The 26,602-nt window shown below is 48.4% G+C and overlaps 2 protein-coding genes across 2 annotated transcripts in view; both read left to right on the forward strand.

Moving 5' to 3' along the window:
* The window catches only part of KIAA1671 (KIAA1671 ortholog), a 47,214-nt gene extending 24,130 nt beyond the window's left edge, over positions 1–23,084 (forward strand). The window contains exons 7-13 of the mRNA XM_085238656.1: positions 14,717–14,835; positions 17,581–17,836; positions 18,573–18,747; positions 19,614–19,741; positions 19,860–19,993; positions 20,127–20,210; positions 20,847–23,084. Of these exons, the coding sequence (XP_085094782.1) occupies positions 14,717–14,835; positions 17,581–17,836; positions 18,573–18,747; positions 19,614–19,741; positions 19,860–19,993; positions 20,127–20,205 (891 nt within the window). The 3' untranslated portion in view covers positions 20,206–20,210; positions 20,847–23,084. The remainder of the gene's footprint in view (positions 1–14,716; positions 14,836–17,580; positions 17,837–18,572; positions 18,748–19,613; positions 19,742–19,859; positions 19,994–20,126; positions 20,211–20,846) is intronic.
* Positions 23,085–23,349: 265 nt separating this feature from the next.
* CRYBB3 (crystallin beta B3) lies at positions 23,350–25,857 on the forward strand. Its single transcript, XM_031555997.2, has 6 exons — positions 23,350–24,064; positions 24,250–24,329; positions 24,968–25,086; positions 25,167–25,299; positions 25,374–25,516; positions 25,610–25,857. The coding sequence occupies exons 2-6, from the start codon at positions 24,255–24,257 to the stop codon at positions 25,773–25,775; spliced, it is 636 nt and encodes a 211-aa protein (XP_031411857.1). The 5' UTR covers positions 23,350–24,064; positions 24,250–24,254; the 3' UTR covers positions 25,776–25,857.
* Positions 25,858–26,602: the final 745 nt, after the last annotated feature.

The raw sequence follows: 26,602 nt of genomic DNA on the forward strand, positions 1-26,602 counted from the left end.
GCTTTCTCCTTCTCAGCGTGCACTTCCTCTTCAAACAGCTCTGAGGCCCCTCTTTAATGACAAGCTCCTCTAAGTGTGCTGCTTTCCCTGCCAGCTGCACAGAGGCTTCTATTTATCACATAGAGCCACATTTGAAGGGATCAGATTAATTTCTGTAAGCTTTTATGAATGGACACTAGGTCCGATGTCATGCTTTAATTTCTTTAATTTTTTACAAGCCATGCTGTGTATGTGCTTTGGTTGGCAGCGAGATGAGATCCTCTGCTGTAAAGTCTTTGGGAAACCGTAGTATTGTAAAACATGGAACTCTTTGGACATTTCAGAGCATGTTTGCTGTGTATATGGTCTTTTAGAGACCTGGAAATATTCCGTAAGTGTTAGTGTATCACCTCTCACACTGTTGCAAGAGACAATTGGAGAATAAGTGTGATATTCATAGAATTATATAAACTTCTTAATATTTATATAAATAAGTTTTAAGGGAAGAGCACAGCAGTCACTTTATTTTTGTGTGTGTGTTGGCGTTACGTCTGAAGGCTGCTAAGGAGATAATTATCAGTTCTCTCTGAATCAGGAGTAACCAGAGATGTCAGGGTTAGTTGTCAAGCTCTGCATTATTTAATCCAGCTTGGGCAGCTAAGATATTCATTAGGTAGATCTGGTGAAGAATACAACTCTTAATTAAAAAACATTATCATGAAAATGTACTTTTAAAGCCACTGCTGGGAGTTACTGGTAGGTTACATCTCTTCGGCCATGCACATTGCTTTCTTGCAGTGTTGTGGTGTTGGACATCATTGGATTCTCTCAGTGCCAACCACTGACTAACTACGTGTTGCTGCCTCTCCTAGCCTTCAAATAGGCACTTGTTGTTGTGACGTGTAGGAAAGTTTCTAAGTAACATCTCGGTGGTGGTTTTTTTTTTTTTTTTGAGCCCCAAAATGTCTGTGGTCAGCCTGAGCACTTGGGAAGTGGTCAGTGGTCACCAAGACGTCAGCGTGTGCTCAGACTTTCTGAGAAGCTGTCTGTGCTGGGGGCAGAATGCCTTGTTGGGTAGCAGTGTTTGGCCCATTAATTCAGTGAGAGCTGTGATAACGAGGAGAAAAGCAAGCCTATCAAACCTGGACCATTTACACACATTTGCTGAGGCTTGCTGCAGCAGTCTGAGATACTGCAGCTCTTCCCTTTAGGTTTGTGTCCCCTTTACATGATGCATAACATCGAAACAGGGTGCTGAGAAGTCAAGATCCCGGGGAGGAGCAAACGTTGAGTTTCTTGATGGCAGCAGATGGACTAACAGAAGCTTCTGAGAACTATTCCTTCAACTGTACCTGCTAGGTGAAAGTAAATAAAGGGGGAGAAAAGCTAAGAGTGTTGATAGAGCCTCGCAGATGGCTACATAAGGCTTCATGAATCTTTGGAATGGCAGTTCAGGAATGCAGAGGCTCCTGGCTGATGATGTAAGAGTCTGGTTTGGTCAGATGAAGCGGTGCCTCTTGGAGCAGGGGAGGAGCAGGACTTCCTCAGCAGCTGAAGTGCAGAGGCTGAGTCACAGATCTCAGTATTCACCACATTGTCATTTCCTTCTCTGTTCTGTCATATACCTCCTTCCTAGCACCGATCTGTTCATCATCTTTAATTGGCTGTTTATTGTAATCATGTATTCATATGCCAGTCATTCGCTGACCCGAGCTATATTGATCATAGTTGAGTGTTTTCCAGGGTACATGGTGTATTCATCCTCCTTTTTACAGCTGGTGAGGAGCTTTGCTGCAGCTGTTACGAGATATCTTTGGATCTGACTTGCCTTGGAAGCCATTGCAGTGCTGCTCAGTGGTCTGATGGCCAGTGCTGCCAGTGAAGTGCTCTCAGGTGGTTCTGTTCCTGTCCGTAACCACCTCAGTTATCAGCAATTCTTGCTCTTTCCCAGGGTTTTTTGCAGAATGTTGCAACATCGTGATGCAATCTCTTTTTAACGTAGCTGTAGGAGCACATTGATAAACAATTAATCAGGTGCATTAGAACCAGGTAATCTAAGCCAGCTTTGCAAACAGAGGGCAAGCTGCTTGCAGTGGGGGCAGAGCTGGGAAGAGTGAAAAACTCTGGATCGGCTCCAGAAGAGATGGGTTCCTGTTCTGAGCAGCAGCTCTGCTGGGTGCTCAGTGGGAGCCTGGCTCAGGCCCTGCACAGGGCCCTGGGGCCCCAGCGCTGCTGCTGGGGTGTCTGAGGCAATAAGCAGCCAAAATCTGGGGGCTCGATGAAAGCTGTGTGATGGGACAGAGCTGGCAAAGCTGGGAGCAGCTGCTGGAGAGCACCATGCTGCTGTGGAAAGTGAGGGGTTGGCCTCTTCAGAATAGCCCATGTAGGAAGAGATAGTTACATCCCAGCATCTCATACGATGTGTATTTTGTTAATTTCAACTAGGGGTGGTAGGAAAGACGTCCGGGGCAGGGGAGTGGTGGAAGATGCTGAAAACTTGATAAAATACAGAGATGCTGCAAGGATGGCCATGGCTCCACTGTAAAACAAGAAGTTCATTTTTATTCCCAGAAGCCTGTGGGACACCATTGTTCCTTTTACCTCGTTTTCTTGTTTAATGGGAAGGGGCGATATCAAGTAACCTTATGGTACATTCACAGAATCACAGAAACTCATAGAATGGTTTGAGTCGGAAAGGACCCCCAGAGGCCATCTGTTCCCACTGGCTGCAGTGCACAGGGACACCCACAGCTCCAGCAGTGCTCACAGCCCCGTGCCCTGAGCGTGGCTGTGTGCAGGGATGGGGCACCACCACCTCTCTGGGCACCCTGTGCAGTGCCTCACTGCCCTTAGTGTAAAAACTTCTTCCTTATATCCTTCTCAAGTCTCCCCTCTTTGAGTTTGAAACTATTTCCCCTTGTCCCATCACAGCAGACCCCCACTCAAGAATCTGTCCCCTTCTTTCCTACTTTGGGTACTGATTCAGACACTTCAGTTAGTGAAGATGACGTGTGATTAACCTGCAGGATGATGAACTTCAAAAATATCCTAGCTGCGTGGTCAAAATGTGGGTTAGAAGAACGCCGTGTCTCTTCCTGCTCAGCATACCTTGTTCCTCTATTTCTAACTCAGGACAATTTTTCAGCTCTAGTTCTAGAGATTGCTAAAACCCAGCTGGGATTATTGCTAGTCATTGAATAGTAATTACAAAATTGCAAGCGATTTGGGTTATTGAAGCTAGAAATCAAGATCCAAAGATTGTTTTGACAAGGTCTCAGCTGCTTTGCCCTTGCAGAGCAGCTTGCTGCTTCCCCGGTGTGCTGGAGCTCGCTGCCACTGTGTGTCACTGCAGCTGCATCTCATCTCACACTGGGAAAACGCACAGCATCCTCGTCCGTCTGCTATGATAGCAAAGGGATTAAGTTCAATTTACCATGAAATGCTTTGAGGGAGTAACGCGCTCTTGGTTCACGTCTGGGAGGGCCGAGCCGTGCTGGGCTGGGAGCAGTGGGACGGGCTGCTGATGGGGGGCTGTGCCACAGCTGGACGTACAGGGGTAATTAACCTGACTGCCAACGTGTCGCTGTAAAGTTGGTTTGACTCAATTCCTGCTTTCCCATGTAGTTGTCCACGCCGCTACCGCTGGGCAATGGCCAAGTTCCCACTATTGTTTCTGTTCTTTCAGCAGTTGCAACTTGTTAATACAGCAGTGCGTGTTTACTGTACTGAAAGGAAATGGCATTTAGGAGAGAGCAGCTTGAGCACGGTGAAAGTAGCTCTTTGTGGGGGACTTTCCTCGAGTTGCACAAGGATTGCGTGCTGCAGCGAGGATTCTCTTAAAAATTAACTTCAAGTTAATCTTAAACACGAATGCAGATCAGAAAAATGTAGTATTTGGTTTGGTGATTCATGGCTGGGGCTGGCGAGCACACGCTGTGTGACAGAGGCAGTGTGGGTTATTTGCTCCTGCGTACCTGGCAAGTTCTGGTCGCCGAGTTGGAGGTTGCAGGTGTCAGATGTGAGTGGATGTCCAGTGGCGTTTGATTTGCAATGCAGCAGTGCTGAGCAGGAGTGCAGCAGATGTGGCTGAGAAGCAGAAGGAATTGCAGAGCCCTGGGCCTAGTGGGAAAACAGTGCCTTTCATCTCCACTGTGTGTGTAAGGGCCTTCCTAAGGGCCTTCCAACTGAAAGGGAACCCAGTCCAGTTGGACAGAGCCCTGCAACCCAAAGCACAAGAGTGCTTTCCCTTTGAGTGTTTTCTGAATTCCCAAAGTCAGATTTATACCTCCAGTAGCTCTAGTAGGTTCTCATCTTCCATGAGAAGGAAAAAATTATGCCAAATTTCTCTAGCAAGACAGCAATGAAAGCTTCTGCCAGGCAAAGAAGGAAGATGCTTTGGGTGTCTCTTGGTTTTGTAAGGCCAATTCTCATTTGCATGTAAAAGTGGCCAACTGGTAGGATCTAACTGGTGCGCAATGTTCAGTCCGTGCTGGAGGTATAGTAATACTTACTAACAATCACAGAACGACTGAGGTTGGAGGGAGGCTCAAAGATCACCTAGCCCCAACCCCTGCTGAGGGCTGGCTGCTCCCCACCAGCTCAGGCTGCCCAGTGCACATCCATGGCCTTGGGCACCTTCAGAGATGGGGCAACAAAAACCTTTCGTAACAGTAGGGTTTTTTTTATTGGTATAAATGGGGGGAGGGAAAACCAACCCAACAACCATTATTTATCCATGTTTTGCTTGGCTTGATCCTCTTGACATAGGTAAATGTAAAGAAAATGTTTTCAGTACTTTCCAGAAGAGCTGTGCTGTAGGAGTTTCCTGTTTCTGCTTTGTTTTTCAGCCTTTCCTCCTCGGCTGAGATAGAAGGGAAGTGCTGAATGATTGTGGACATGAGCCTCCAAACATCATCATGTATTTTTAGCACATTCCCTAAGCTTTAGCATTGGTAGCTTTGTTTCACGCTGAAACAATTCAAGGTCCAACAGCAGTGCATGGTCAGGATGTTTAGCTGGGCCTTGCTTCGTGGGGGACAAAAGGATTGATGTCCTCAGAAACATTTGGCACTGCTACTATCTCAGTTGTTCCTGAGAATCATATTTAAACCTAACAGCAGTACAGAGAATATTATTATTGGCCTAATGCATCTGTCCCTCTTTATATCATCTGACTGCAATTCATTAAATTGTTCCATGTATAGAATGCTGTTTAAGTACCTGCTTCAGTATGGCTTCTCTTAAAGGAGAGCAGAAAGTACAGAGCTTTGTCTTGCTGAGCTGATAGCGCTCTGGTTTCTTTTGTTATGAAGTCGTTGAGTGTTGCCTGTGCTCTACAGAAAACAGTCAGCTTTCCCTGAGCAGCTCCGACTTGAAACAATGGGCCAAAGTCATGAAGTGCATGAGGAAGGGCGGTGGTGGCAGGAGGGGAATGCAGATTGGAGCTCAGCGCAGCACACAGCGCATGCAGGGAGCTCAGGGCTGGACCACATTGTTTTTAAGGACTAAAGAGTGGAAGGTATTGGAAGTGATCGGTCTTTGCTGCTGCTCTCTCCCCTCATCCCGCACAGCGGTGAACTCTGGGGGCTTTTAGATAACCAAACGTTGGAAAGAACGGGCTGAGAGGCCGATTTCTGTCTCCTTGTAGTTGGGTATGTGTATGAGGGAAGTGGCTTTAACATCAGGTTCTGATGGCATTGTCATTAACAATCATTCTGAATAAGCATAAATTAAAACTGCACGTGAACTTAAATTACACTGTTTCAGATTGAAACGAATGTAAGAGAGGAAACCAAATATTGGGTCAAGCTTTGAGCACCTGATGGACCTGTGGGTGTCCCTGTGCGTTGCAGGCAATGGGACCAGGTGGCCTTTGGGGGTCCCTTCCAACTCAAAGCATTCTATGATTATATTCGGTGTAAATATTAACAAAGTACCTGTTGTTTCAGCTTACACAAGAGTTTTCACTGCTAATAGACACTGTCCAAAGTTCTCATGCTAAAATACTCCTTTCAATCAATATTTATTTTTTTCTTCTTGACCAGAGACTGCTGGTGGCTGTTGCAGCAAGTACAACAGTATAGACATCTATGTGAGTTGTGTTGGTTGGCAAAATAGAGGATTTGGGGGCAAAAATAAGGAAATTATTCAAACGCTATTTTGTAGTGTCTGATGAACCCAAAGAGTATCATAGAATCATAAAGGTTGGAAAAGACCTCTAAAATCAGCCAGTCCGACCATCCACCTACTCCCAGTATTGCTTACTAACCATGTCCCAGAGTTCTACATCCACCATTTCTTTAAACACCTCCAGAGAAGGTTACCTTGGCAGACCCCATCTTTAGCATGGGAACTCATAAAACACAGCGTAGGGGTCAGCCTATGAAGCTTTTGTGGGGAAAAATAAAAAAGTGGAATAAGTGTTCCAGTCCTTGCTGGGTCTATTGTAGCGTGTTTTTAGGATGATTCTTCCACGGCATTGATATGGAGGTGCATATCAGTGAGGCAATGCTTCTCCAAAATTCCCTTCTTCCGTACCTTGCTTATTTTTCTGGGTGGTCCAGGGGGAGCTGAGCTCAGCCCTGTCTGTTGGCCTTGGCCAGCTTGGGTGCAGAGCTCAGGAGCCTGCGCTGTGGATGGGATGCAGGATCTCCATTGCTTAACAGACAGAATAATGTGTTAAATGTCTTTTTCCTGTTACTTTAAAAAATAAGAAGAGCCCTGCTCTAAGGTCACCTGATCGAGGAGATCTCCTTCCATTTCTGTGCAAAACCAGCTCGGTAGCTCTTCAGAGGAAGGGCTATGTAAGGAAGAACGGGTTTTTCTCTTGGCTGGATTCCTTTCCAGCACGGAGGGTTTCTATTTGACTGCTAATTTGAGAATGTTCAAAACAAATGTAAGGTGTTCTGGGGTAAGAAACGGGGTATGGTGTGCTCCGTGAGGAGTTCCAGGCTGAGAGTTCAGCTCTTTAAAGGGAAGAAACTCCGTTTCCTCCAAGCTCATAGGCATGGTTCCAGGCAACACTCCTAATACAGTGAAACCCTAAACTGGCACCATTTCATGCCATATTGCTTAGAAATTATTCATTCTGTTAAATCTGCTACCCCAGAAATGGCTATGGGAGAGGGAAGAATGATGCAATGCATCGAAACAAAAAGAAGCCCTGAGCACAGCGAGCAGCTCTGGCCTGTGGGCTGAGAAAGGCACACAAAGTATTGCCCCCAGCACCTCTGGGCTAGGCAAATCTCCATGGCTGTTGTGCTGCAGGTCGTAGTGTCACCGTGCCCGTGTGACACGTAGGACGTGGCTGATCCCAGGTTAATCGTTGACGGGCGCTGATTTGGATCTCAGTGTTGCTTGGTGAGTGGCGTAAGGAAGGGGCTGCGCATTCCCATCCCTACCTGCGCCTTACGGGAGTTGGCCTGGCCCCCAGCCCCTCCGTGCCCGCCTGGCTGCAGGCAGAGATGCTGTTCCGCGTCGCCATGGCAACGCTGCCTGCACAGGGCCCAGCCCAGCTCCTTCCCGTTGCTGCGGCTGTGTCACCCCGCGCATTGTTCCAGGCAGGCCGCCCTGCTCGGGAGCAGCTCGCAGGAACCGGGCGGGCGGCCAAGAGCTGGCAGCAGCCAGCGGTGCTCCGGAGCGCTCAGCCTGGGGAGTGCAGAGCTCCGCGCCGGTCAGCACGCTGCCCCGCAGCTCTCCTGCACGCACGGCCTCGGGTCTGTCGGTGGGGCTGGCTGCGACCATGGCACCGTGGGCAGCGGGAGGTGGGAGCTGCTGACACCGTGCCCAGGGCCCCTGGATGGGGAGCAGCCCGGCGGCCGCATGGATCACAGGGAAGGGACGCTCCGTGGTGTGCTGAACTGCTGCCCTGCCTGGAGGATGCTGCCCTTCTGATACTGGCTGCAGCGTGCAAAGTTGGCTTCTGAAAGGAGATGCTTATCCAGCTCCGGAATGAGAAAGTAAGACTGGATTTCCAGGACTGAGATCTTCATTTCTCTCCCTAACATGGCTGAATGAAGCGTTATTTTGAGCAAACGTGATTGTAAGTAGGAAAACCTTTTATTTTTTTCCTACTTGACAAATGTCCATCTCCAGCCTCGCGTCTCCATTTAAATACAGAAGCACGCCGGCAGTGCTAGCCTAGTGCTATTTACGTGCACAGGAAATATTGTACAAGCGGAATCCTTCTTGCAGAATCCGATCGGGGCTGCCACGGAGAATTACGTTCCTGAATATCCATCCGGGGAAAAAAAAATAATAACATAAAGATGGATTACCTGGGAGACAAGCTGACCGTGGCCCAAACTCACATGACCCAGTGGATGGGCACGGTGCGTCGATCCCTGCAGGAAGCGCTCAACCTGGTGACGGCGGCGGTGGCCCACGAGCGGGCTGCCGGCCCCCGAGCCCCCCTGAAGCGGACCTCCTCCTTCAGGCACTTCGCCTCCCGCAGCCGGGAGTCCTTCCGGCGCTTCTCGGTGCGCAGCCAGCAGCGCTTCTCCTCGCTGAGGAAGAGGCAGAGCAGCGCGGAGCAGCCCGACCTTGTAAGCCGTGTGCTGTGCTGTGGGAGGCTGTGGGGGTGGATGACCCGCGTGCAATCTCAGTTTGTGTGGTGTTTTTTGGTCTGCTTTTGGGTTAGGAACGATCCGGAGCTGTGACAGGTAAAGATATCTGCTCCCTGCTGGCTGGAGCACGGATGGAAATCTTTGCCAGGGGTTTGGCAGTGAGGGAAGTGTGTCGGCGTGACTCTGCGTGCCCCTCTGCGTTTGCAGTGCTTGAAGTTGCACTTGAAAAGAGCTGAGCGCCGTCACCCTGCAGTCAGTGGTGAGCAGCGGTTATCCCCAGCTGCTTTTACTGAGCACCGTTGCTACTTTGCCATGGGATACAAGCTGAGAGACCCAGGTGAATGGGGAGGGCTCCAGTTTTGTTTACTCACTGTAAGCTGCACAGACATAAGAAGCCCCAGTGTGAGGGCAGTGAGGCCCTGGCAGTGCTGCCCAGAGCTGTGGTGCCCCATCCCTGGAGGTGCCCGAGGCCATGGATGGGCCCTGGGCAGCCTGAGCTGGGGGCAGCCAGCACACGGCAGGGCTGGGGGATCCCTGAGCTCCACTCCAACCTCAGCCATTCTGTGACATGGGCTCAGCGAGGGCTGTTCATCGGTGATCCAAGGCAAAGCCACATTCCTGGGGCAGGTGTGGCATCAGGCAATGGGGCCCGTTTCCAGCATTGCTTTTATCAGCTCTGCTGCTTTTTTGGCCCAGCTTTCTGCTAATCTCCTTTTTGGCTGCACTGGAATATTGTCAGGTGAGCACAAAAGAACGAGGAGAAAAATATTTGGTAACCATTGTTACACTGTTAGCATGGTGACATTTGTATTGAAGTTGATACATTGGATTTGTTAGAACCACCCCAAGGCAGAACTTGTTTAAACAAGTGAAATGGATGGGACTGCAGAATGGGAATGTGGAACCTGCAGAGGGCAACTGTGCTTCTTGCTCTGCAGAGCAGGGAGCCCTGGGGCGTGGGGTCACCTTTCCAGCAAACTTGCTGAAGGCAGCAGCGGAGCTGCCATTCTTCTGGTGCATGCATTTAGCAGCTCCTGTGCTCCAACTTAAGGTCACTCAGCCCTTGTGTAAGTGGGGGAGTTGGTGCTGTTGTGCTCTCTAATGTGCCACTGCAGTGGGATTGGAACTGGGTGATGTTTGAGATCCCTTCCAACTCAAACCATTCTGTGATTCTAAGTTCTTAAATGAGTGCAAGCTGGCAAGTAGGCTCCTTATTTAGTAATATGTCATGTCTTTGGTGGTTGCTCCTGCAAGCTTTGCATCTGGGAAAGGGCTTGTGGATAAATCACCACCATGCTTCTGTGCTGTACAGGAGGCTCTTGGGCACTGCAGAGATCTGTCAGCATTGGAAAGGACTTGGTGTAGTTCGTTATTTCCTTGCTGGAGGTCATAAAAGTTGAACACTTCAGAAGCCTGGGGATTACATCTTTGATGTGCCATCATATAAAACCTGTGGTTAATACCCTCGGTTCCTCAGCTGTGCCTTTATGCTGCTGTAAAAGTATGGCAGTTTGTTTCTTTCGGATTCTAAAGCGCATTCATCTGCCCCAAACACTGGTTTTTACCCCAGGTCCTGAGTATCCTTCAGCAAAAGAACCAAATGCATGCTGGCATTCTTATTCTGAGCTCTGCTGTTTTGCTACAGACCTATTTGGCCGCAGTATTCCCTGGAAACCCAACAAATTGTTCTCAAAAATACTTTGTGTCCTGTCCATTTATTGTTCAGTTTGCAGACAGCTATTGTGGCAGCCAGAAGGAAGTTGTAGCAAGTGGGCTTTCAGAAAGGAGTGTTTGTGTAGCTTTGGGCTAGGGGGAGGAGGAGAGCTGTTCTGTTTAATTAACGAAGATACGAGGGCCAGCACGGAGGCAGCTCATGCTTTTTCATTCTTAATAACTTCTCTTTGGTTTAATGGGCCATGAATGTGGCTGGCAGTGCAAATGGGGGCCATGCAACCACAGTGATGGGTGCTGAGCTGAGTGCCTCTGTTGTTCCCAACTTGTTTTGACATTAATAATCACTTCAGCTCAGCTCTCTGGTGTTCCTCAGGCTTGTTGCAAGGAGATGATGCAAGCAGCTTCTAGGTTGTATGGAATTTTTGTTTAAACGAGCGGTGCGCCGTTTCCAGATATTCATTTGTTGGCAGGAAATCCCACTGCTCTGTGTGCATCTTAAATCCTAGACTTCAAACTGGGGAGCCCTCTTTCCCAGGATTGTTTGTTTGAGGTTTAAAATTGCGTCTTGCTTGGAAAAGCCTTAACTGTGCAGCAGAGCTGTGAGATACAGCATTCCAAGTGGGAGGTGTTGATTTCAAGCATGCAGCTTGTCAAAAAAAAGCAAATAGATTCACTTCCTACCATGACAGCATCAAATCAGTGTGCTCCAGCCCGTCCCTTGCAGTGCTGGAGCTTTGTGCAGAGACCACATGTGGGTGCGTGGTGAGTTCACAGTGAGTCCCAGCAGCTCTATTTTCAGGGTACAGAGCATGACAAACTCCAAATCACCTTTGGAATCCTCAGTGGAAGGAGTGGATGGATTGCAGTTGTGCAAAAGCTGTGGCTAGTCGTTGCACATGGTCACAGGGGTCCTTGCAAAGCTCTGTATGGGGCCATGGAAAGCTGGGACTGCCCTGTGCAGGGATGCAAAGACTCTGAGATGGATTCATCCCATTCCTTCTGCCGATACTCCAGCGTTTCTTTGAGGACTGTACATTGCTCAGCAGTGTTTGGGGCTGAGCAGGGCAGCCCTGCGTATCCATGCGTGCGGGTGGAGCTGGAGCTCCTTCAGCTTCTCAGAGAGAAAGCTGCAGTTCCTGGAACTGCTATCTATGGCCACAGGGCCGGGTGGGCCGGGCGGCAGCGGGTGCTGCTCCGTGGGACCCATTGCCCCACAGCACCGAGCCTGGTCCCAGCCATGACCTTCTCCCTATGGGCAGCGCTCATCCGCCGGATAGTAAGTAGCCATGGCATCCCTCTGCCTGCACTGCTGCTCCGGTGCTTTGGAAGTGAAAATAGCCAGGTTGCAGAATTGTAGGATGGCTTAAGTTGCAGGGGAGCTTAGAGATCACCCAGTCCCAGCCTCCTGCTTTGGCCTTGGTGCCAGCCACCAGCTCACGCTGCACAGGGCCCCATCCCACCTCCCCCCCCCAATCCTATCCCATCCAGTTGCATAGTTTCTAAGGCCAACCAGTGCTTTTATTTTGTTTTCTTTTAATGCATTTTCATTTGATCAGTGTGTGTGTATATGTATGTATAAATATACACCCAAAAAACCTTTCAGGCGGCTGGCAAAACTTTTCTGTGAGTTTTGTGCTAGTAGAGTGAATGGTCAAAACTCCATTCCTTTGTGCAGTTACCTATTCAGATTCATACTTCCAGTAGATTTTAGCTTCTCCTTTTTGCACGTCAAGCTGCAGGGTGTCATTTTGGCTGTCTGATGTCTCAGTCTCTTAAGCAAACAAAGATTATTTTTGAAGCTGTCTGTGCAGATTCTACCTCGTGAGATCTCTGTCAACTGGTGCTCCTCGTGTGCCAAGTCTTTATTTCACAGCAGCGCAAAAGAGTTTTTCACATAAATATATGCATTCATTCTCAGTTATGGTAAATTTTTGCACTGGCAGGAGCAATATTGTGTGCACATCATTTTCAGGAACTGGAAATTGCAGGAATAATCAATCCTGGATTGTTGCCAAAGCAGCTTAATTCCAGGGGAGTCCTGAAAGAGCTTTAATCATAATGTCTGGTTTTAGATGAAGTAGAGCAAATTGTGAGTCAGTGTCCAACTCTGCTGTCCTATTCCATCCGAAAATTACGTCGTGTTTATCGTGCCTACTGTTGTTGGAATGATTAAATTGATCCAATCGTGGGGTATTACTGCATTTGAGTACTGGATGGAGAGTGGTGTTTGATTGGGGACACCTTCTGTGTGTGCCTTCTGTGACGGTAAGTAAGGAAATTCTTCACTTGGGTTTATGTTGTGCGTGAAGAAGAGACCAGAGCCCTTTTTGTTATTGTCTTTGCCTTCTGAAATGCCTCTTTTTATGGATGATGCTCTGTTTCTTGAGGACCTTTTAGTATCTGGCTCTGGTTGTGCATGCCTCGACCTTTTGAGCTTGTTCTGTTCCGAGGGATAAAGCAAAGAAAGAATGGGCCGCCTGCAGAACTTCATCACGTTAATAATTATCTCACATGAAAAACAAACCAACCCTGTCCAGCACAGCTCTGTTCTGCTGGGCTGTTTGTTCTGCTGTGTTTGTGTGAGCACGGGGCACTGCGAGCTGCGTGATGGACTGGGCTGGTGGCAGACCCAAAGAACATCACTTGTACATCCAGAACTGCTCCCTTATGTTCCCTATGCTGTCGTGCTTTAAAGCTTTTGGTGCTGTTTCCATTCATGCTCTTTGTCAGGAGCACTAAGCTGTTCCAAGGGAAATGGTAATGCCAGCAGAAGCAAATGTATCTGTATGATCTAATTTGGAATCACTCCTGTCTAAAAGCATTTCACCATGAACCAATACACACGCAGAGCTCTCAGGGAACCTTCAGTTGAGCAGCAGGGTTGTGTCTGAATGCCTTTCCTGCTGCTGCTGGGATGGTGCTATTATCTGGGTTGTGCATGTTTTCTCCTTACAACCACCATTTTAGTGATAACACAGTGTTTTTTATAAACAGTGGGCAGTGTGTGCCCTGAGGGCTCATGTCTGTTAGGGGAGTGTTGGTTCTGCCCCAGCACAGGGCCTGCAGGGAGAGTTTGTAGGAACCCAGCCACGTGCCCATGCCAAGGGAGAGGAAACACTGTGTGGTTTCTAAGGGCAACAAGGCAGTTTCTTCTGCCATGCATCTGACTGCCAGGGGAAGCACCTTCCTGCAGGCTTGAGTGGGGATGGATGGAAAAGTGGAGGAGTTCAGCTTACATCTGTCCATCCATGGGCATGTGGAGAAATGGAGGTTAAGAATTACACCCAGCGAGCTATGAGACATGGGGACATCTGAGAGATGGAAAGCAAGGAGCCTGTTTTGTGTAACTCCCCAAATGGGCACCTTGAGTTTTGCAGGCTGAGAATTGTACTTGTCTGGCAATGGTGCTTTTTAATATCGGAACAAATAGCTGAGCCTTTTATTGCCTTATTTCACTTGGCGTTAAAATAGACCACTTTGTCAGCAGCAAATAGCAGCAATAGGACTAGAAAATGGCAATTGCTGATGGTACATTTGGGGGAATAAGGAAAAAAGAGATGCAGGCATTTGCTCCCAAAGATGCAAGCATTGTAGAACTTCTGGAGTAGCTCCTGCCTGTGTTGCTTAGCTATCCTGAATCATCAGTCTCAGAGCAGCATTCTTCAGATTCACAAAAGTAATGGCACAAGAAACCACACAGTTGGTATGGCACCGAGAGCTGCGTTTGTGTCCGTGCAGGGCAACGGGTGCACTGTGTTTGGGTAACTCTACCTTCAGTGCTCACCTCCATGCAGATGCCAAGCAAAAGGTACAGCAGTGCTGTGTTCTGGTACAAAGGAACATCGGTCTGCTGCAAATTGAAGGTGCCAGCAGCAGCAGCTGGCCCACTTCAGTCCCCAAAAGGGAATGGTCCTCAGATGCACTGATTGCCTTTTTATTTTATGGATTTCTTGCCTTCATCAAATAATTCCTTGAGGTATGAAAGGTCAAAGTAGAACACGGTGAAGGAAAAACAACCCTCCAACACTGCAATCTGCCCTACTTCGTGTGCTGTATTTAAACTTTCCAGTAACACCCATCCATTTGTCAAGGGCTTTCTAGTGTTTGGCCTTCTGCTTATTTATTTATTGATGATTTTTATTTTGAAGGTCTTCCAAAGGAAGCGTTCAAAAAGGAAAGCGTTTTTTAAAGCTAGCAAGCTTTAAACATCCCAGAGCTGACGTTTCCCCTGTGTGCTTGGGGGGCTCTGTGCAGAACTCCTGCTGTCGCACGGGTGAGATAAGAGTTGCTAAAACAAACTAGCTGTTTGCTACCTTTAGAATGGGCTGTTTGGCCAGGAAATCGGAGCTCATGTTGTAGAGAGCTGTGGTTTGGAACTCACAGCCTTTTTCCACGTTTAAGTTGAATCGATCGATTCAAAACCACAGCGGGAAATAAAACCGAAGCCATTCAGCCCAGGAATAAAGGAATGATGGTGGCTCTCATTTGCTCTGTTGCAGGACCAGCTGAAGCAATGCTTCACAAGACAGCCCCCTGAAGCCAAGGACACAGACACGTTGGTGCAGGAGCCCGACAGCCAGTATGGCACCTGGAGCGAGCAGCGGCGCAGCGGGGACAGGTGAGCACCACCCCCTCTGTCCTGTACACACATTCTGCCTCAGCTGCTTCATGAGAAGCACCCATCCTTCTGGTTTTTGCTGCAAACACTCAAGCGTGCGTGTTCTCATGCACATGGATTTCTAAAGTTGCATGCTTCTGTTGCAGTGGGTGTAAGGTTCCTTTAGTCTGTAGGTGAAGAAGTATTTCTCGAGTGTCCACCAGCAGCAGTGAGGCTTGGAATTTAAGTTCCACCCCCCAGGGAGAAAGCAGTATCACCACTTTTATAGGCAATGACAAAAACAGCTTCGACTGGAATAGATCTAACAAGTCTGCTGGTGCATGAAACACAAGCAGAATGGTATTTTCTAGTGCTAAAATGATGGAAGATAAGGGAAAAGTATATTTTCTCGATTAAATGCATGAAGTGGCTTTAACTAAGTTAGGTAGTGTAGTTTTGCATAGCATTTGTTTCTGTAATTGCAATTAGCAACGTATATTTGCATGTTTAGAAAGTGATTATCTACTTGTGTGATATGTGGGTCTAATGGGTAGAGCTGGGGATGGGCAGAGGTTCTGCTCTAATTGTCTGCTTTTTTCCCATCAGGTAGGTAAGGACGTGGTCTGACCATGGTTAGGCAGGCTATGCTAGCAGTTTGGGGATTTGGTGGGGGCAACCAGCCTATGGCAGGGATTGGGGGAGCTCAGAGGTTCCTTCCAACTCAGCCATGCTGTGATTCCATGATTCTGTGATCTTTAAGGCCCCTTCCAACCCAGCCATTCTGTGATTCTATGATCTGCCCTGCTCGAGCCAATGTCTTCTCTGCTCAAGGTAGTGTGGAAATAGCGTTTTTCCTGCTCTTTTTTAATGCTGTATCATTGAACTCTTACAGCAGATATTAATATCAATTCTACTTTGTGTATTTTACACTTGAGAACTCTGAGTTATAAATATATATATATATATAATATATATATATAAAAAAATATTATCGCTTATGAAGTCAAGGGGAGCTTTCAGCTGACAGAGTGACGTGCCAACATCCAGCTTTTCTGTAAAATGAACTGTGATTTTAGTACCTTGTAGGTGTTTTTGGAAATCAATTTCTTAACCAAGGTGCTTCTCTCAGCTTCTGAAGAGACAGCTATTTCACACTTGAAGGACTAGAAAAGCAGCAGATAAAATGTCTGCTTTATTAAATATTGAACTCGCAATCCTCACATCCTGGAATTTTGTTTCCTCTGTAGCAAATGTTTAGTTTTTAATTACTTTACCGTGTAACGATGCCTACAGCTCTGCTTGAAGCTTCTACCTTCTGGCATTTTCCAGTACTAGAGCCATGAAGGGGATTATTTTATCCCCCTTAGGAGCATTTCATTGATGCATCTGCGTATGAACTCATTTTCTCTGAGAGAGGAAGGGAATTTCAAAATAAACCATGACTGCATGGCAACAGGATATACATGGTCCTGCTGTTCAATGAGCTGCTTGGAGGGGGAGGAAGGATCATTGTCACCCGGGGCTGAGTCACTGTGGAGCAGGCATTGGGGCTGCTCTGGGCTCGCTGCAAAAAGCTTCTTGGAACAGAGGGACGTGGTTGGACTTGGAGGCAGGGATTGGGTTCCTGATAAACGTGTCTACGAGATAGTGCTATTTTCTCAAGCAGTCGAGTGAGCATTTCCAAATGGATGTCAGAGAAAATCCTCGGTTACAGATTGAAACAGACTTCATAAGGAAAAACAATTAACTTTTATGGGAAATGGCTTTTTAGATCGCATGCGAAACATTTTCATAGAGTGAGTATTTGCAAGTGTTGGTAATGTACTCAAAGCAATATATCTGGGTATATTCATAAAATGTGAAATCTTAATCAAGCAGTAGAAAAAGATACGTAATACCTCTCCATAATGAGAGCTGAAAGCATATTTTACATTACAGTGTTTGACCATTGTTCTGAAGGAAATTTTTCCCCTAACTTGCTATTCAGCTGGAGGAGCTCACTGTGCAGAAGCGATGGTGCTGTTTGTCCTTGCTGTGCTGCAGTGTGTGATGGAACTGTGCAAGGAGAGCCCACTGGGGAGCTGATGAAACCACCAAGCAGTGCAGGCTCAGTGAGAGGAGCTGTGTTTCTCCTTCTCTCTTCTCCCATAGATTTTCAGGGTGAGCTCTGCACTGAGTTGCACCAGCTGAAGTGCTGGGCTGCCGAAGGGGAGAGGCTTTGTGGAGGTGTGAGATCAGGGAGGATCCTTTAACACAGCTCTCATGCCTTTCCATGAGAGGTGTTATGTCTCCGGATTGCCATCTGCTTTTCTCCACGTTATTCTGTATTTCAGTGGATATTTAGATCCACTAATGCTGCAGATAGCAAATACCATTTGAGGTAAAGAATGCAAGACCAAGCCTTCCCCTGGAGCTCATTAGTACCATTCCTTAATTATCTCAGGGCCCGCTGCTGGAGGAGGGAAGCGGCATTCACCACCCACGAACTGGAACGCTCTGTGCAGCATTCCCTGTGCCAGGCTGGAAATTATCTCACGTCCCAGTGGTTGGAGGTGGTGGCTATTCAGCAATGGGCTCCTGAGTGCTTCCCTTCCAGGATTTCCATGGCCTTGGTCTGTCTCACACACTGAGGTCTATTGTTCAAAAAGTGTGTTTAGATTCCTGTGTGTTAGGTTACCTCGTGACTGTTAATGTGTGATCCAGAGGTATCCTTGCATGTATTTGTTCACCCTGAAGTCTCATAGATTTCATTTTCTTCATCCGCAGCTTTGTGCCTGAATCTCCTTCATCAGAAAATGATGTCATTTCCACGAGAAAGCAGCCACCAAACAGCCAGCCATCATCCCTGTCCTCTCAAACAGAGCCCACCTCCCTGGCTGACCGCTGTGACTTCTCTAAAGACCAAAGGAGCACAAGTCTGGACCGTTCAAGCACTGACATAGACTCTACTGATGGGACTGAGTTACCTCCTCCAGGAGATGCCTATCCTGATGGAAAGACCACTGACTTCTCCTTCATTGATGTAAGTTATCATGAAGAAAAGACAAGTTCTCCTTCACCGTTAGCTGTACTGCTACCAGCACCAGCCACCACAGAGCATTCCCTTCTGCAGACTTTGCCCTCAATCTTCTTCTGCCTTTTCTTTATCATAATGAATTTTTCCAGCTAACTTCTCATTTGGAAAAGGTTAAGGGCGAAGGCTATAGCTAAAGATGTTTATTAATTTCTTTCTTATGCATCTAGGAGGTAATGCTTTTTCTCAATGCCATGCCTCTTCACTTGTGGTCTACTTGTTGCTGGTGAGCTGGTATGGAATTTCTATGGATGGCAATCTGTCATCACATTAAATTAAATTACAGTCCTCAGGTACACCAGGACTTAGTCTAGTTGTCCTTTTTAGATCCCAGTCTCTCTCTTGGCCATCAGCTGTTACTAGCTAGCAAGGCCTGCATTCATAAAACACTTCAGCAACCCAAATCCCGTTTATTAATTCATTTCATGAAACAAATTCATGCAGATCAGATGTCCACAGCCAAGAGAGATCAAAGGCCCAGCATTGCACCCAGTTAGCCACAATGCAGCATCTCCTCATCATTAATTCTCTTTAAGTTTTATGGTAACAAGAATAATAATCAGGCAAATACGTATCATCTAGTTAAGCTGTATGGTTTGGTGCAAATAGGGTGGGGAGCCGTTATGCAGGGGGTGACTTTTATTTTCAGTCTGGTTGAAATGAAGGGGTTTGTTTCTTCTTATAGCAAACCACTATTCTGGACTCCAGTGCACTGAAAAACCGCGTACAGCTCAGCAAGAAGAGACACCATCGGGCTCCTCTTTCCCACTCTCTGAGAAGAAGCAGAGGGCTGGAGTATGAAAACAGATTTTCGTTGACGGAAGAATCGGGCAGTACGTGGATGTTTAAAGATTCCACAGGTATCCCTCAGCTACCTGAAATAATGAGGTGTAATCAATTTGGTTGCAAGGGCAGGAGTTTCTGAATGTTGGAATGCACCTGGAGTTGCGCTGAAGTTTAGCAACAGCTTCTTCCTGCCACCTCTGGGCCATCCTCTGAATTGAGCCTTCCCCTCCGTTCCTTGGAGCCTGGAGGGAGCTCTGCTGCTGTGAGCTACCAAAGACTGAAGTGAAGGAGAGCTTCCATCTTCGTTAATTCTGGCAGCTGGCATAAGACAGGCTTGTTTGTGGGGAAAAGAATGAGTTAAGGGGCTGTGGAGCCGTTTGAGTCAGAAGGGACCCCCAAAGGCCGTCTGTTCCCACTGGCTGCAGTGCACAGGGACACCCACAGCTCCAGCAGTGCTCACAGCCCCGTGCCCTGAGCGTGGCTGTGTGCAGGGATGGGGCACCACCACCTCTCTGGGCACCCTGTACAATGCCTCACTGCCTTCAGTGTAAAAACTTCTTCCTTATATCCTTCTCAAATCTCCTCTCTTTGAGTTTGAAACCATTTCCCCTTGTCCCGTCACAACAGATCCTGCTAAAGAGTCCATCCCCTTCTTTCTTACAGCCCCTTTAGATACTGAAGAGCCACTCTCAGGTCTCCATAAAGTGACACTCATTAACTTAGGTGTACCTTTTGTTCCCTTCTGTCAGCCAGCAAGAAATCTTTCTATTGCTGAGTATTTAAGTTGTTTGTTGCTTTGATCTCCATTGGAGCAGTGAACTCATTACAGTGGTGTATTACTATTAGTCTTAATAATTTTTGAACAGAAGTAGAGTTCTAGAACAACTTAGAGGTGGAAAGCTTGCTGAACATATATATTTTCTTTTAAACAATTGATTAGAAGAGAAGAAACCTATGCAACAAGAGGATTCTGATGAGGAAGAAAAGACACAGCGTTCTGGGAGATTGTCTTCTGTGCAAGCTCAGAGGCTTCCCATATTTCCAGGAATGGACCACTCTGTTCTCAAGGTGAGTAAAGGCAGAATGTGTCAGATCATTTCTTTTTATAAATGTGTGATGTGTTTTGCATTGCACAGTCTTACTGCTGCCTTACAAAGGACCCCTGTTCTTTATTTTCACTTTTTAGGCCCAGCTGCGGAAAAGACACGAATCTGAGAGTCCTGGTGAGCCAAGTTCTGCTCAGCCGTTCAAATCCCCTAAACCACAGCTTGGAACTCCTGGTAGCAGAATACTGCCCTCCAGTGTAGAGAAGGAGGAAAGGTGAGAGACTTCCACAAGAGTCAAAAAGATGCAAGGAGGGCTTCTGAGGCTCCAGAGAAAATTGTGTAATTCTTTTTTTGGTTTGTTTCGTTGATGAATTTTCGTTATTAAAGTGTATATTTTTATATCGTAGGTCAGAAGAAAAATCTCCTCAGTGGCTTAAGGAGCTGAAATCAAAGAAGAGACAGAGCCATTATGAGAATCAGGTTTGATAAAGGTACCTTCTGATGCTGAAAGTGGGGCTTTGCTAAATGAAAGCATGCAAAGACAAGAGAGACATGGAAAATATTTCCTTACCATGTCAGTATAGCAGCTTTGTTAGTGTAAATGTTAAAGCAGACTGCATTAACGGACACACATTTATAGTGAAGTGAATCTGTGCTGAGGAAGAGCAGTTTTTGTGATTCATTTACACTCATTCTCTGCAGTCAGTTTTGCTTTGACACCACTCAGCCCATTTGTGCTGCCATTCCCTGGTGCTTCTATTGACCAACAGCAACGCAGCCACTGGGCTAGCTGACCTTAGAGGTCTTTTCCAACCTCTATGATTCCATGATTATGATTCTATGAAGTGAGACTTGTACACAATGGGCATGCTGATTTTCAGCAGCATTTTGGGCAGCTCTTGGATGTTTAGTGTGTTGAACAGGACAAGACCAAGATGTCACTGCACCAGTAAACAGACATTTGTGGATCTTTGCTACTGCAGATGCTAAAAAGTGTTTCACTGCTTTTATGGTTGGACCAGATGATCTTAGTGGTCTTTTCCAACCTATATTCTATGATATTTCTTGACCATGTCATTCATTTACTTCAATAGTTTCTGTGTTTTGTTTTTTTTTTTCCTTTTCAGATAGTGATTCTAGCTAGAAGAAGATAAAGAAGTTTAACAGAAGCCTTAACTCATCTGAACTTAAAATTCACATGTCATGTTGCTGCTGTTTGCTTCCTGCCTCAACTGCTATGTGCATGGTGCCTTCCTGTTTTGTGGAGAAAGCTGCTTAATATTCATAGTCAAATACAAAGCTGTACCTTTTTGGATGTGGGAGGATGGTCACTTTAGAGCTACCTGGAAGAAGAACCAGTGGTTCATAGCGCTAACTTTCAGAAAGTCACAAAAGATTGTAATGTTTGATGTAGGAGTGCTGTGCACTGGAGAAGTCCCCTCACTGTTGAACAAAGACTTCATTCCTACCTGTATGTTCAGCACCTGAAATGTACGACGTATGGTAGATGTGTCGGGTGTGAGGCTGGGCTTTGTGTTTGTTTATGAACATCAGAATTTTAATCAAATTTATCTTTTTTTTTTTTGGTTGAAAAAAAAAATATAGTCAGCTCCTATTGAGAACGAAGTTTGTGGAATGTGAGAGTGGAAGAACAAATGATGTTTACTGCCATACTGAAAAAGGAAACTTGATGATTTTTTTGTACAATGTATTTTTGATTGGCTTATACTTCCGTGTGCTCTGCTGATCCGGCAGATGAATATCTTTTTTTTTTTTTTTTTTTTTTTTTTTTTAGACGAACAAATTGTTAATTTTGGGTCACTCTTGAAGTGGTGCATTCAGTGTTTTGTCAGCATGTGGGATAATTGCTTCATTGGAATGTCTTTCCTAAAAAAAAAAAGGATCAAGCAATAACGTCAACCAGTTCTCTTTAAAAAGATATATATACATATATATATATATATATATATATTAAAAAAAAAAATGTAAATACTGTTTTTTTAATAACAAAAAAAAAAAAAGGAAGACAAGAGGGAGGATGTTCTACTCATATCAGGGTTCCAGTTAATTGTTGAATGTCACTTTAATAGCAGTTTGGATAGTCCCACTTCATGTTCTTATTCGTTAATCTGTAAATACCAGTTTTAAGTTTTATTTTTATGCTGATTGTGTGGGATAGCCTAAACGTGATCTCTGGTCTCAGATGATTTGCTTTTCCTTCTTTTGCTAAGGCTGAGGTTCCAATAGCCGTACCGATCGCCTCAGGCCTAACATGGGTGTTACGGATATCGCCGATATCTCCAATGCGTTCGTGTTTGGAATACAGATTCTGGCATATCAGGCAAGACGTCCATTTAGGGCACACTTGATTCTTTCCCCCATGAAGTGCTCTTTTCAGCAATCCCCGAGGAAGGCGGCCCCGAAGAGCTGTCTGTTGTGCCGGCCCCGCTGGCGGGCGTCCTTCGCTCCTGCAGATGCAGCACCAGCACTGAACTTTTTCTCCTTTTCTCCTTTATGATCTGGCTCCTCAGAAGGCTCCCATTCCGGCGGGGCTCCCGCAGCAGTGCCTCTGCCCACGCTGCTGTCTGCCGAGCCCGTCGCTGCCAAACCCGCGTGCCAGCGCTCCTCCCGGCGGAGCCCGCCCTGCTCATCGCAGACGACAGCGGCGCGTCAGGACGCAGGTCCCGCCTGCACGTCTCACCCCGACCCGCTTCCAGTAGCGGCTCCTCGAACTTCATCAGTACGGCTCTCTGATTAAATCCCTTCCTTGCTGCCGTGCCCCATTGCACACCAGATCTCTTGCCCCCGTCCCATTTTAAGCCTCTTCCAACTCCCAACTCGCCACCCGAGCTTCCAGCCCTGAGCCGTGGCTGTCTGCTCAAGTGGAGTCATCCAGAAGAGCTGCCCGTAGCCAGCGCTAAACAAATTGCACATTCTCTTCCCTTCACATTAGATACTGGTGGAAAAGGCAAATCTGAGGTCAGCTTTGCGCACACGTCTGTTGGAATTTTTCAGGCAGCGTTCACCAGCTCTGTCCCACTTTAAAAAGGATCTAGAAATCAGGTAAATTCCCCCTGCTTTCCAGAATACTTAGGCAGGCTTAATTCTAGGACTCGGCAAGCTGACGGTGTTGCGTTACCACTCGTTGGAGAACTGGCTGTTCCATGGTCTAACAGATGAAGGCAGAGATTCTTTGCCCACAGTGTTGGCTCTGTGTTTGGGGAACAAATGTGTATGCATTTCCACGTCTGCTTGGACAATGCACTGAAACTTACTGTATTTAGTAGTTCAACCTACTACTGAGAAATGTTTAATGCTTACATGTCTAATTAAAAAGCATCTTTAGAATGTTGTTGAATGGGAAAGTGTCTTTTCTGCTCTATTTCTTTATATTGTATAAGAATTGAACATACCTACTTCCTTCTCTGCAGGTTCTCACTGCAATAAAAGATCTATAAATATGCTACTATGTGATAAATGATAGAACAGACTGTAATACACTTTATATACACGTTTATTTTCATTCCAAATAACGCTTATTGAATTCTTCACACACTTCTGTTGCCACGTGCTGTGTTTGCTGTTCAGGCGAGGTGGGGACGTGCCCTTAAAGCGGTGCGTTCATCAGTTCTTTGTTAATTAGAGAAACCTAATTAGTCAGTTGGGCTGTGGTGTGATCCCAGGGCAGCATCCCATATCCCATCCTGGTCCCATTGGGGGTGACCCAGTCTCTGCCTTGGGAGGGAACCAGGGTGTGTGTCCCACTCTGCCCCAACTAAGTACAAGTGTTGGGAAGGAGGAGCAAGTGGTTTTTCTCATTGATTTGACCTCAGGAGCAAGTCAGCAGATGTTGCTTTTTCTTCATCCTCATGAATTACAGAGGGGGGAAAAGGTGGACTTCTAGGGAGGACGTGGCTTTGGGGGCAGGAGCAAGGCTGTCATGTGGCTTTGGGGATCCGCGCGCCTTCGCCCTTGCCTCCGTACCATGAGCAGCCCCAAACAGCTGCAGTGCTCTGCACGGTGTTTGCTTGTGCTCTCTGCCTGAGCCCTGCCCTTTGCTGCTGATGGGAGAGTTTTCCAGAGGTCCTGGCAAGAAGCTCCGTGAACGTGCTGACGCCGATTTCGACGTTAATCTGCGGCACATTTTTAAGGGGCGGCCGGGAGAAATCCCAACGCTGCTCCCATGCAGCGCCGCGCGCCCACCCTATTGAGATGAAATCTCACGGATGGAATCAAGCGGACGCGGCTGCTGCATCAGCATCCGAGCAAAGTGCTGCCCTGGGCAGACGCAGCCCATAAATAGCGCGGCCGCAGCTGGGCATCGCCGCGGGACACAACAAGAGAGGTGTGCGGTGCAGCCGGGCCGGGGCGAGGAGCGGTGCTGCGGGGTGTGATTAACCGCAATTAGCCAGAACGGCACGCGTGGGGCTTGCTTGGATCCCGCTCCTATTAACCCTGTAGCAGTGGGGAGGGTCAGGTGCCTCACCTGAAGCCGATGCTGCGTTAACGGCCGCGATTTGGGTTTTCCAGGCACGATGACCGAGCAGCAGAGTCCCCCCGAGCAGATGGTGACTGGGGAGGGCGCTGGTGAGCGCGGTGGCAATTATAAGGTATGCGGGGATGGCGGTGACACGCTGCCTGTGCATGTGCTTGGTCACTGTGGTGTCACCAACACCCGAGTGCTACGTGGTGGCAATGTCACCTTGGGTGTGCCGGTGCCATCAGAGCCACCAGCAGCAGCTGTGTCCCGGTGTGTTTGTCACCTCCCTGTGATTTTTCCTCTTGGGCTGCAGTGCGTGCAGCTCCAGGAGATGGAGCACTGCTACGGCTCTCTGCTTGGGTGGTGATGAACTGCTGTTTGTGGGTTTGGGCTGAGGGCTATGGGTGTCACCTCTATCCTGTGCTACCCCGTGACCCAGACCGGGGCTTGCAGCTGGGACCCCCCCAGGGTGGGGATCTGCCTCAGTGCTGCACAGCAGTCCATGTGAGGCAGTGGGGCTTGAGGTGAAAATACCCAAATATGAGCTCTTTCCCAGGGCTGGAGCATGCCTGGGATGTGGTGGGACTGGTGGGAGCCAGCACCGGGCCTCGGATCTAACACCAGCGGAGCGCTGTCCCCGGCATGGGGATGTGATGTTAACATCCGTGTGGGTCTGGCGGGCTCCAAGACTGAGTGCTCAGCTCAGCTCTGTGCTGGCACAGGATGCGCGCCCATCCACAGCAGCTGGTGCTGTTTCTGCACCCCCAGATCACCATCTATGAGCTGGAGAACTTCCAGGGCCGCAAGTGTGAGTTGAGCGAGGAGCTCCCCAACGTGGTCGAGAAAGCTCTGGAGAAGGTGGGCTCCATCCAGGTGGAGTCCGGCCCGTAAGTTGGGGGGTGGGACTGGGGTACACCTACCCTGGGCCACGTCCCCCTGTGGGGAGTACTGACGTGCTGCCCTGCAGGTGGCTGGGCTTTGAGCGGCAGGCCTTTGCTGGGGAGCAGTTTGTGCTGGAGAAGGGTGACTACCCGCGCTGGGACTCCTGGTCCAACAGCCACAACAGCGACAGCCTCATGTCCCTCCGCCCCCTCCAGATCGTGAGTAGTGGCAGTGGGAGGCACAGAGGACTGGAGGGGGTCGTGGGGTTATCCCTAACCCACGTCCCTATTAGGACAGCCCTGACCACAAGATCCACCTCTTTGAGAATGCCGGCTACACCGGGCGCAAGATGGAGATCGTGGATGACGACGTGCCCAGCCTGTGGGCCCACGGCTTCCAGGACCGCGTGGCCAGCGTCCGGGCCCTGAACGGAACGTAAGGGTGACAGCGGTGGGACGGGGCAGCTCTCCAGTCCTGGGGACAGCACTTTGTCCCCACGGCCCCACTGAGCGCTGCCTCCATGCGCAGGTGGGTGGGCTATGAGTACCCGGGGTACCGGGGCCGCCAGCACGTCTTTGAGAAGGGCGAGTACCGGCACTGGAACGAGTGGGATGCCAACCAGCCCCTGATGCAGTCGGTGCGCCGTGTGCGGGACCAGCAGTGGCACCAGCGTGGCTGCTTCGAGAACAGCTGAGCGTCGTGCCGGCCCTGCGATGGGCGGTGGCGATGCTACTGCCGGTGCCATCAGTTTGGTGTTCTTTGTGCAAAAACCTCAATAAAGCTCTGAGCTGAGGCTATGGCGCTGCGTGCTCAGGGTGGGAAGCGGGCGCAGCCGGGGCGCACAGAGCGGGTGCAATTACATAAAGGCTGCGGCCGTCCAAAACCAACAGCCCCAGGGCTGCGGCTCGGGGCGCTTGCCAAGGGTTTGTTCCCTTCTCAAAGCATCTGCCTGGGCCGTGGGAGCGCAGCCCCTGAGCACAGCGCGACCAAGGCTGGAGCACGGCTGGGGACGTGGGCAGCTCACACACCGTGCAGCACCCAGAGTGGGGCTGACCCATGGCTGGGCTGTGCCCCATGTATAACCCCCAGCGCCCTCCACAGCCCTCAGCCTCCTGTGCATCCTTCATCCCTGGGGCTGCTCCTGCACCGCACACTGCAGCACTGTGCCACCTTCAGATCTGTTGCTCCCCGGGCTGATCTCCCCAACACTTCCCCACAGCCCCTTTCACTGCAAATGTGTTCTGTGCCATGTGCTGTGCTGTGAGCTCAGTGCTGGTGAAGCCACCAGGGGTGCCAGGCATGGCATGACCTTGGCTGTGGATGTGGCCCTGGTGCCAACCAGGTGCATGGGGCATCTCCTGCACCCTGTCCTGCTGGTCCCGCTGTGTTGGGATGAGGCTGTCCTGGATGGGGCAGGCAGAAGGGCAGAGCCTTGGAGCCAATTGCTGGACCCTGCTGTGAGCCCCAGAATTAGAGGAGGACCCATCCTGACACTTGTGCCCAGGTGGTGGGTAGTGTGAG

Source organism: Meleagris gallopavo, chromosome 17 (assembly GCF_905368555.1).
Source record: "Meleagris gallopavo chromosome 17, MGAL_WU_HG_1.1, whole genome shotgun sequence".
In the NCBI taxonomy this organism is placed as follows: Eukaryota; Metazoa; Chordata; class Aves; order Galliformes; family Phasianidae; genus Meleagris; species Meleagris gallopavo.